This window comes from Convolutriloba macropyga, chromosome 5, assembly GCF_964194025.1.
Source record: "Convolutriloba macropyga chromosome 5, txConMacr16.3, whole genome shotgun sequence".
Classification (NCBI taxonomy): domain Eukaryota; kingdom Metazoa; phylum Xenacoelomorpha; order Acoela; family Convolutidae; genus Convolutriloba; species Convolutriloba macropyga.
The window spans coordinates 26,695,228-26,706,550 of NC_134472.1; the positions used below are offsets into that span (position 1 = coordinate 26,695,228).

The following is an 11,323-nucleotide window of genomic DNA, read 5'->3' on the forward strand; positions in this document are numbered from 1 at the left end:
TTTATTATGATTATTATTATTATTACTATTATTATTATTATTATTATTATTATTATTATTAATACCAGGGGTTTCGAGATCATTTGTTTTTCGGCTGTCTAGTGACTTAAGTCCCTGCAAAACTTGAAAAACAAATGATCTCTAAGCGTTCCGACGGCGGAAAACAATACGTGCATGTTCCCCCAAAAAAACTGGACGCAGCTAGAAGAGACAGTAATATATATGATATCATAACATCATAAACGTCAAAAATACACATATTTCATATATAAATTAACAGGATCTTTACCGTTTGGGCCCCAAATAGGTTGGTTATATTCCCAAGTTATAATACCTGTACAAGCCATTAATTAGTAAATGTTACGTGCGGTTGGGGGCTGCAAACAGTATGCACCCACTAAGCTGGGGGGCTCAAACGGAAGAGATCCAAACATCGTACTCGCACTCTAAAACATCATGTACGAAAGCCAATACCCTCAGGTTTAGCTAAAAAACAACCATCCAAAAGCTGATCTTCTATCAACAAATTTTATCCATAAGCTATCTTCTATCTTCTATCCATAAGGGTCTCGAACATCTGGGCCTCGAGCTGGCACGGGGTTCTATATGGTGATCTTCTGAAGCTCTTCAATAATAATCCTTCAACAACGAAAAGGCAACAGCCTTATCTGAAATTGCATTTAACAATATCAAAGCTCAAAAACAAAACACCAGGGACCAACCAATAGCATAATAGTAAAGTTATAAGTATGGGTACTGACATATATCCTATCGAAACCGCCTCGATTAGAGCTTTTCAACGATATAACTCTTTCATATTTGGCCATAGAGCACCCCTCCCCTCCCCCTGGCTACAGAGCTGGTGCTATCACCCGGCAACAAACCTGGTGCTATCACCCGGTTCCCATATCATTACTACTTTCCTTGCCCCTTTCGCCCAATTCATTTCATCAACCACCACCCTCGACTTCTTTCTCTATTTCCTTCTCGCGGGACCTTTTGCTTTTGAAACTTTCTATTTGGTTTCACATTCAAAGTTATACATGCTTACCCCGTGGAAGTGGGAGGCAGTGAATGAGTCTCTCTCTGCTGTCACTTGACGGAACAGCACACGCATAAGCATGTCACGTGACCGGATGGAGGCGGCAAACGAAAGTTTCACTTTGTCATCTAGGTTAGCCGCTATAACTATGAAGTAAAATTATCAGACTGATAAAAATAATATATTCGAGAAGCTCTATAGCTGTAATATAGTGCGACTATAAAATTACGTATGAAAAAAAAAGATTTGCACTTGCAACAGAGGGGAGATGGAAAGGAGGATGGGGGGGGGGTGGGCTGGGGGGCTGGTATGCGTCCGAAAAAGGCTTATATCTCGAAAACTAATGAACCAAATTTAAAAAATGAAAATGTTTTGGAATCAGCATGAACTGGGGCATCAACTTGGCGTTAAAAAAAGTTTAAAAAATCAAAGGAATCAAAACTCGATTTTTGTGATTTCGGGCTCTACATTGCCCTCGCATTCTCTTGTTTGGCAATGCTTTGAAAATATAATTATATTGCCGTTGGAAGCGTGAGTTATAGTTTATTTTGATACGAAAAACTTGTATGTTTTGTGCTTTTAATTGTTCGAATTTAGTCGAAGTTTGTCAAAAATGGCAAATTTTTACACCTAGACCGACAATTCTTTGGAAAATTTGGGTGTAAATTAACAAAAGAGATAATTTTTGCTATATAAATTCAAAAAGTACAATATCACCACATTAAAATGAGCTAACATACGCTTCCTAAATCGTCTTTTCCAAAAAGTTATAAGGAACTGACTTTCAAGAAGTTCGACATTTTTTTCCTTTAAGGCGAGAGTTATTTGAAAATTTTGTATAGAAAGCAACACATTGACATTTGTGTCTACCTGAATTCAAACATTACGTCATTAGTGCAACAAAATGCGCTATCATACATCTTCTATCTTGTTTTCTTCAAAAAGTTATAAACAAACGTTTTTCATGAAGTCCGACATATTGATCACCAAACTCGACAGTTGATTGAAAATTTTGTATAAAAATAAGCATATTGGCATTTATTTCTACATGTATTCAAAAGTACGTTATCGGAGCAACAAAATGCGCTATCATTCGCTTTCTATCTCGTTTTCTTCTAAAAGTTATAAATAAACGTTTTTCAAGAAGTCCGAAATTTTGTTCACGTAACTCGACAGTTCTTTAAAAATTTCGTACAGAAATCATCATTTTGGACTTTATTTCTACATGTATTTAAACAGTACGTTTTTAGTGCAGCAAAATGCACTATCATACCTTTTTTATCTCGTTTTCTTCAAAAAGTTATAAACAAACGTTTTTCATGAAGTCAGAGAAATTGATCACCTAACTCGACAGTTGATTGAAATTTTGAAAATTTTATATTAAAATAAGCATATTGGCATTTATTTCTACATGAATTGAAAAAATACGTTATCAGAGCAACAAAAATGGGCTATCATGCACTTTCTATCCCGTTTTCTTCAAAAAGTTATAAACAAACGTTTTTCATGAAGTCTGAAATTTTACTCACTTAACTCGACAGTTCCTTAAAAATTTCGTATAGGCCATTATTTCTACATGTATTCGAACAGTATGTTATTAGTGCAGCAAAATGCGCTATCATACATCTTTTAACTCGTTTTCTTCAAAAAGTTATAAACAAACGTTTTTCATGAAGTCCCACAAATTGATCATCTAACTCGACAGTTAGTTGAAAATCTTGTATAAAAATCAGCATATTGGAATTTTTACATAAACTAAAAAAATATGTTACTTAGGCAACAATATGAGCTATCTTATACCTTCTATCATGTCTTTTTCGAGAAGTTATAAACGAATGTTTTTTTAAAACATCGTCATTTTCTTCGCCTAATTCGACAGTGCTTTGAAAATTCCAGTTTCACTTGCATCCAACTGATTTTTTGATAAAATTGCAAGTATAATTTGAAAGCAGGTTACAGCAAGAGTTCAATAATTTAGGTTGGGGGTCAATTTTTTGCTCCATCACATAGAAAAAATGGTTTGAAAATAAAATTTTTTGATATTCTCACAACAGTTGTCTGCTTTCAATACTTTCCAGTTTTATTTGCATCCAACTGATTTTTTTTGGAAAATAGCAAGTATACTTTTAAATTAGGTTACTACAAGAGTTCGAAAACCTAGGTTGGGGGGTCGATAATTTACTCTATCATATAGAAAAAATGGTTTTAAAAAAATTTAAGATATTTTCACTACTTTTGTCTGCCTTCAACACTTTCCAGTTTCAATTGCATCCAATTATTTTTTTTTAATTTGCAATAATAATTTGAAAGTAGATTACAGCAAGAGTTCAAAAATTTAGGTTGGGGGGGTCGATAATTTGCTCCATCTTATAGAAAAAATGGTTTAGAAATATTTTTTTGTTATTTTCACTACTTTTGTTTGCTTTCAAATCTTTCCAGTTTCACTTGCATGCAACTGATTTTTTTGAAAGTTTGCAATAAAAATTTGAAAGTAGATTACAGCAAGAGTTCAAAAAAACTGAGGTTGGGGGGTCGATTATTTGCTCCATCATATAGAAAAAATGGTTTAAAAATATTTTTTTGTTATTTTCACTACTTTTGTTTGCTTTCAAATCTTTCCAGTTTCACTTGCATGCAACTGATTTTTTTGAAAGTTTGCAATAATAATTTGAAAGTAGATTACAGCAGGAGTTCAAAAAAACTGAGGTTGGGGGGTCGATTATTTGCTCCATCATATAGGAAAAATGGTTTAAAAATATTTTTTTGTTATTTTCACTACTTTTGTTTGCTTTCAAATCTTTCCAGTTTCACTTGCTTGCAACTGATTTTTTTTGAAAAATTGCAAGTATACTTTTAAGGTAGATTACTACAAGAGTTCGAAAACCTAGGTTGGGGGGTCGATAATTTACTCAATCATATAGAAAAAATGGTTTAAAAAAACTTTTGATATTTTCACTACTTTTGTCTGCCTTCAACACTTTCCAGTTTCAATTGCATCCAATTATTTTTTTAAAATTTGCAATAATAATTTGAAAGTAGATTACTACAAGAGTTCGAAAACCTAGGTTGGGGGGTCGATAATTTGCTCCATCATATAGAAAAAATGGTTTAAAAATAAAAAATTTTGATATTCTCACTACTTTTGTCTGCTTTCAACACTTTCCAGTTTCATCTGCATCCAACTGATTTTATTGAAAACAATATGGATACTTCAGCCCACAACAAATTTTCGCATAATTTAACGCTTTTTAGCGTTGACACCTAGAACTGGGGTCGAATAGCGGTGAATTATTTTTTTTCACCGCATTCACCGCATTCACCGCATTTCTTACATTAATTTGCCATAATAGTCTATGCGGTGAATTTTTGTAAGAAATGCGGTGAATTTGGTGGTGAATTTTTGTAAGAAATGCGGTGAAAAGCGGTGAATTATTTTTTTTCACCGCATTCACCGCAGTCACCGCATTTCTTACGAATATTCACCGCATTCACCGCATTTCTTACGAAAATTCACCCTAAAACCTCGACCCGGGTGTAACTTTGAGATCTCATAATGAGAATTATTAATAAGGTCCCGATGGGTAACATTTACATTGCTTACATTTCTGTATTGCAATTCTGAAATTCTTAAGGGCTTTTAATGAAATTTTTACTCATCTGAAATTTTAGTACCTCATACGTTATTTAGTACCTCATACGTCTATTGATCACAAGAATAGCTTAAAAGTAAAAAATTTCACTGCCGTTTCTTTTCATTAGAAAAAGAAAACACTTCTTTTGCACATTTGTGGTGGTGAGGTCACAAGAAATATCTCAAATTGTTGTACGCTTAACAAGCTAGCATTTGAATACACTGCTTATGAAAACGAGTTTTCTCCGTCAATATTTGTTGGATAAATTAGTTCTCCCACAATTCAGACTTCTCTTCTGCACGAGAGCCATATCACGTTTGGTGTTGCTGCAGGGCTGGTAACAAATGGTGATGTGCAGCTGGAATATAAATTTAGTTTTTCTTTTTTTTCTCATTCTTCAAAAGGAGCAACTAATTTCATGCAAACTTTTTCTCTGAATTTATATGCAGCGAAGTTTTGAAATTAAGATATAAACGAAAATTAAACTTTGCTTATAATATATAAGCAGACGTATAATAAAGGGTGTTTTTCCTTTTTTTTTGCTTTTATCTTTTACAGAAACAGCTTTATGTCACTACTTTATGGGATCTCTCAGGACCAAAAAGATCCAATTTAGGGGGGTGGGGGCAAATAGACTGGTAGACTGGATATGTATGACTGGGGGGGACATAAAAGATCCTGGTTTTGAATAGGTAATTGTAATCAGTTCATCGAGGAACCATCAAAGACTAAATTTGGCAAGAGGCAAATTCCTCTCTTTTTGTCTTAAATTTTGAATCTTTGAAAATTCTGAAATTCATTTCCTGTTGTGTACTACCGAACTAAGATTTTAAGATTCAAGTTTTTTAAACCTGAGTTTTAAACTGCAATGCATGTAGTAGTACCAGTAACTTTTCAGCATTTTAAACCAATCGTTTCATCGCAAACCAAACCATTCATCATAATAGCAAAAGAAGTATACCATTTAGTAAATTCTGTCACTCTAGTTGGCACAGTTATTTAAATATTACTAACCAACCACCTCGTAATTTTAAACATGTAGCGATTTGCTTGCCCCAACATTCAGAAGTTTGCAGTTCGACAAAAGCAAACAAATTTTCAAATGAGAGGAGACCCATTCATTGTTTGAGTTCAAAAGAGTTATTACTTATCCAACATTCATGTATATCTTCTAGTCAGGTTCACAAGTATTGAATAAAAGTTAAGCTCTTAATCGATACTTTGAGCTATTCTGGTTATTAACTGATAAATATTTTGCAGCTGTTCATTGGTGCTCTAAATATTTCGTTCATTTACTGCATGCATGTAACAAAAGTGTTACTTCATTTTTGTTAAATTTTAAATAATTTTTATAAAAACATTTTTTGTAATAATTTTTATCCTAAATTGCCTGAACTCAATTCTACTTCTTGACGAAAGAACAGATGTAAAATTTTCTTACACTTATTTTCCTATATTGTTATGTTCATTCTCATCATCAAGATATATCCTATACAAGCAAAAAAGCCGGATTAGAGCTCAGAGAAATTCCGAATAAATTCCGAAAGCCCTAATAAAGAGTAAGAAAAAAGTAAACGTTTATTTACAATTGGTGCTAGTTTGATACACTTCTAAAAATCAATTGCAAAACTTGAGATAATCGATAATCAGAGAAAAATAATTCACAATTTAAGAAATAAGCATTTCTGATTCAGAAAAAAAGCTGTTCACAATTTATCAGTTAAAAGATACCAGAAATGACATTGCAACCATCAGAAGATGCTAATGGTCAAGGTCAAGTTAAGATAGTGGTGGTGGGAGACGGAGCTGTTGGGAAGACTTCCATGATAGCCTCCTACGCCACAAACAGTTTCGACGATGACCATGTACCCACAGTCTATGATATGTACAGATGTCAGGTAGAGGTCAACGGGAAAAAGGTCAAAGTGGACATACATGACACTGCAGGACAGGAAGATTACGACAGGTCCTTTTCAAAATTTAAAATTTGAAATATTTGAAACTTGCAAGGGAACTATGTTAACACTTGTAAAATTTTGCTTTCATTTTGAAAAAAAAAGTTTAAAATTTTTATATCATAGCATCGTAAGTTTTTACGAGAACACTTCTACTCTCGTGCATCGCAGTGGAACAAAACTTGATAACCTTTATGAAATACGTAGTGAAATATGGACAATAATGACTAAATCTTGTCAGGTTAAATGGCAAAATTACATCAGAATACGTTCAAACTTGCATGGATATCAAGCAAGTAACATTGTCGTGAGATGATGGTACCGTTAAATGATAAGATTGAGCAATAACTGTCAAGATTTATCTCAAATTATCAACATTCATTATTAAAAAAGTTTTGTAAAATTCAACTTCCATTACCTTAATAACCAACAGTTTCCTTATCTCGTCTTACACCAAAATGCAACAAATATCTCTTCTCCAAAATTTGTTTAAATTTTAATGCTTCTTCGTGGTTAAGTTTTGCTCTCTATTAACTGTGACTTGCATCACTTCTTATACATTTTTATTTAAAAAAACTACTATTTCTCATTGCTCCGTTTATTTTGTTAAAAAACAGTTTATTTTGGTTCAAAAAAGCACCTTTCTACCTTTTTTAATCTTTAACTATTTTATTCATGTACCAAAACTTATAAAGATCATAGCAAATTCCGCGAAGAGATTTTTTGACAAGCCTTGATAAGATTTTTTAAGATCTCACCGAGGTGTTACAAAAAATTTTGCCTAGCAATATGTAGGCAAAGTGTTTCGAGGATCACAAGAGTTATCGAGACTTTGCAAGAGTCTCCAAACTCAGTTCGCTGTTTCATGGCGCAGTGGTTTTCAACAACCTCATTTGTTCCTCTAACTCCATTGCTCAAAATTTTCTCACAAATTGTGTAATAACACAGTTCTTATTTACCATAATTAATAATATTTAGTGTAAAGTGAAAAATTGGAAATTTATTTTCCTCCAAAATAATAGAAAAATTCTTTATACTCAATGAAACCTATGTTAGGCATATTAGATTTGAATAATTGAAGGAATTGAACAGAAAGCAGCCCATAATTTATCCAAAATATATTTATAGCATTGTGTATTCAAGATCAAATAGATCTAAAAAATTTATAACACAACTTTGATGTTTGCACTTTTTTCTTTTTTGTTCAAATATTGACAATATTTGACCAGTGAGATGTATTTTTTCCGTTTTTACTCAAATTTACAGAGCAATTGAAAAATGTCAGATAATCAAAAACTTTTGAACCCGACCTTTTTTCCCTTTTTTCTATTTCGACAAATTTGATATTTTTGATGTTCTCTTTACAGAAAATACGTTTTTCCACACTCAGAGACAAGCTGTCAAATTTATAATAGAGAATACGGATTTTACTCAATATTCTACTATGTAAGATATTTACTTTCAAATATAATATGATATAATTCAAAAATTCTTACGTTTTCTCTTCTTTCCAATTTTATCTTACATCAGAGAAGAATACAGTTACTGAAAAAACCAACCAGATAGCTGAAATGAGCTGACTTTTCGCAAGGAATGCGCTGAATTTTTAGCAGATTTTTTACATAGCTTTAGCGCTATTAAGCTTTTTCAGAGCAGTTATTACAACACGTTCACTTATGTAGCATCAAATTGAATGTTAAAAATGCGGGATTTAGTCCTAAAACGCGTTGAAGAGCACAGCAATTATTTTAAAAATGCGCTCAGATTTGACATCATTTCTCACAAACATTTAGCTTATTTCAGCGTAATTTTGTGTAAGGATTTTGAGCTGAATTTTTGATAAAATAAGCACATCGAGCGCATTCGACACATTTGTTTTACATAATTTAGGCACAGTCAACGCATTTCTTTCATAATTTCAGCACATTCAACGCATTTCTTACATAATTTCAGCGCATTCAACGCATTTCTTACATAATAACAGCACATTCGACGCCTTTTTTTAACATAATTTCAGCGTATTTGTTAAAAAAAAACAATGCACTGAAACGGTGCTGACCTCTCAACCAGGGATGTGATTATTTGTGCGTTCTACTAATCTAATTTTTTAATTCAAAATAATGCCTTCTATTCTTCTAATATTCTTAGGCTAATTTTCTATTCTGTAAATATTCACGGCACCATATCACCTGTTCATGTGTAGGACACGGCCCATTGCATACCCGAACACGACCTGCTTCGTAATGGTGTACGGCATAGACAGTGAAGTATCATTCGACCATATTCAACTCAAATGGCTGCCCGAAATCAGACACTTCAGTAAATACACCTACTTCTTATTAGTAGCAAACAAGATAGACAGACGAAGAGACACTGCACCCCACAGTTTGATCACAACCCAGCAGGGTAAAACTGTTGCCCAGAAGGTGAAAGCGGATGGGTTTCTCGAGTGTTCGGCTAAGACGAGAGAGGGTATCAAGGTTGTGTTTGATAGAGCTATAGCGTTGTCGTTGGCACCCCCGAAGAAAATTAAGAAAAAAAGTTGTAGATTGATCTAATGGGTCAAACTGTCTGTCCTAACTTTTTACTCAATTTCAAGACTTTTGACCTTTAAAAAATTATATTGAAAAAATATTTTTTATTATAAACAAGTTTTGGTCTGGAGCTAGACCAGCGAGAACCGATAGGAACGCGACGGTTTAAAAGTTTATAACTTTAAACAGTTCTACAACCTTCCTACGTATAATTTGTCCAATGCAGTTTTACTCTCATGGCTCCGATTTGATTTTCATTCTAGACCCTGACTGCCACCCCCACAACAGCAAAACTACAACAGCAAAGATGCATGGATTAGTAGAAAAACTGTAAATAATGAGCAAAATTATAAAAGCAGCGCCTATACGGAGCGTAGAACACAAAAAAAAAAACATTATTGGAAGTATGGATAACAGGCAACTAGCGGAGTGTGTACAACTACCCCATTGAGCAAAAACTTAAGACAGCTTGATAAGAAACACGAAATCGCGTTGAATCTTTACGAGATCTTGCCATGACTCATGTCAGGAAAACATCAAGATATGTAAAAGATTTCTGAGTGCTGTCAACAAATCTTCTTAGTTTATCTTAATAAGTTATTACCAAGATCTTACAAAAATTTGCCAACTTTTGCTGATTCAAGCATGGTAATATACTGCAAGATGGCAAGTGTTAACATGTGTTAACAGGTATCAAGTTTCGATTCACTACAAGGAAATTATTCAAGACGTTAATGTAAAATAAGATCCACTGACCTTCCGTAGACTTCACCGATGAAGGTCAAAGGTTCACTCTTTATCCGTCTCATATAGACGTGATTCTCCTTTCCATCATCTGTTGCTGACAGATTTAAAGTACTGTCACGTGAACAACCTGGCCTATCAGCTCCAATATTTGCTATGCTCCCATTGTCATAAGCGCTACTGGCTCTTTTGTTGTGTTGCGGAATGAGGTCTGGAACAGCTCTGGATAGGAAACCGGAAGCCCGCTGCTTAAACTTCTTACTCATTGCCGTAAATGCTTTTGTAACTTTTGATGTTAGAAAATGTTATTTGGATAATCGGAAGAGTTACAGAATTAATATTTATTCAGTGATGTTATCAAGTTCTGTCATGTTTCTCAATTTATTACTAAATTCATGAGCAAACCGAATAGCTCTTTAAAAAACTCGTTCACAATTCCTGGTCCGAAAGAGGCCATTCGAAAATTTTACTACCCGATAATGGCAATAATGACTTTTTGACGGTTTTTGTTCGCTTAGAACTTTTCAAAATAATTCGTGCATGAACTAAAAATTGACAAAAACTGTAACATTGAATTGATAAAAAAATTAATCGACAAAATAAAATTTCGTTAAAATAAATCCTATCCGCTTCATAAAGAAAAGGCTAACAGGCTGAGCCTTTTTTAAAAATTGGTATAACACGCTATGAGCTGATCGGAACATATACGTTTTAATTCACGCTCTGTGATTTTTACGACTATCAAGCAATCAAATTCCACATTCATTTTCTTTTAAGCTTGGATGCAAACATATTTTGCGAAATTCTTAAAGCATATATTACGCATTCCGCTTCCATAATAGCCGGGAACACCATCATGTATGTATATAGTTGTAACAAAGCATCCCTACTACAAAATTTCAGAAACACCGTTTGTAGATCTGGAATTGATTAATGATGATAAAAATTATTTCATGTTAGCGGTTTATCTAAAGCCAGCTGCTATTTCCCAGACTTTACTAGAGCATTTTGCTTCCGCTTTCCAAGTTTAATTTTTTCCCGGGTCGAGGAATTATTTATTTTCACCGCGTTCTCGGTATTCTTTAAAAAAGACACTTTCATACACAATTTCTGACCTCTTACCTCCTGCATGTTGTCAACCGCTATGCAATTAAAGTGGTTCTTGCCTTTTAGTGCGAAATTTGCTGTAGTATGTTAAACTATTGCATATGAGACTGAATAGCGTTTCGAGATCAAGATGTTTCTCGAGAAAAAGTGCATCAAAAATCCCAATTTCCTCATGTTTTGAAATATTTTAATTCATTTATTAAACAAGGAGGCTCGGTAATGTGCGTTTGCACATTAATTTCCGACCCCGCTCATCTACATTTTTCACTTAATTGTCTAACAAATGAGGAAGAGATAAAAAAAAATTAA

At 33.5% G+C, this 11,323-nt stretch overlaps 2 protein-coding genes across 4 annotated transcripts in view; one reads left to right on the top strand and one right to left on the bottom strand.

The window, feature by feature from the left end:
- Positions 1–9,983, bottom strand: part of LOC142339271 (uncharacterized) — a 72,596-nt gene extending 62,613 nt beyond the window's left edge. Inside the window, exon 1 of the mRNA XM_075389174.1 lies at positions 9,920–9,983. Coding sequence (XP_075245289.1) covers positions 9,920–9,972 — 53 coding nt within the window. The 5' untranslated portion in view covers positions 9,973–9,983. The remainder of the gene's footprint in view (positions 1–9,919) is intronic.
- On the top strand, positions 5,671–9,280 carry LOC142339273 (cdc42 homolog). 3 transcript variants are annotated; one of them, XM_075389177.1, is made up of 3 exons: positions 5,671–5,908; positions 6,409–6,640; positions 8,833–9,280. In XM_075389177.1, the coding sequence occupies exons 2-3, from the start codon at positions 6,411–6,413 to the stop codon at positions 9,185–9,187; spliced, it is 585 nt and encodes a 194-aa protein (XP_075245292.1). In that variant the 5' UTR covers positions 5,671–5,908; positions 6,409–6,410; the 3' UTR covers positions 9,188–9,280. The 3 variants fall into 3 exon arrangements, with proteins under 3 accessions (XP_075245292.1, XP_075245291.1, XP_075245290.1); XM_075389176.1 differs by having other exon boundaries at positions 5,769–5,908; positions 6,395–6,640; XM_075389175.1 differs by having other exon boundaries at positions 5,795–5,908; positions 6,402–6,640.
- Positions 9,984–11,323: the final 1,340 nt, after the last annotated feature.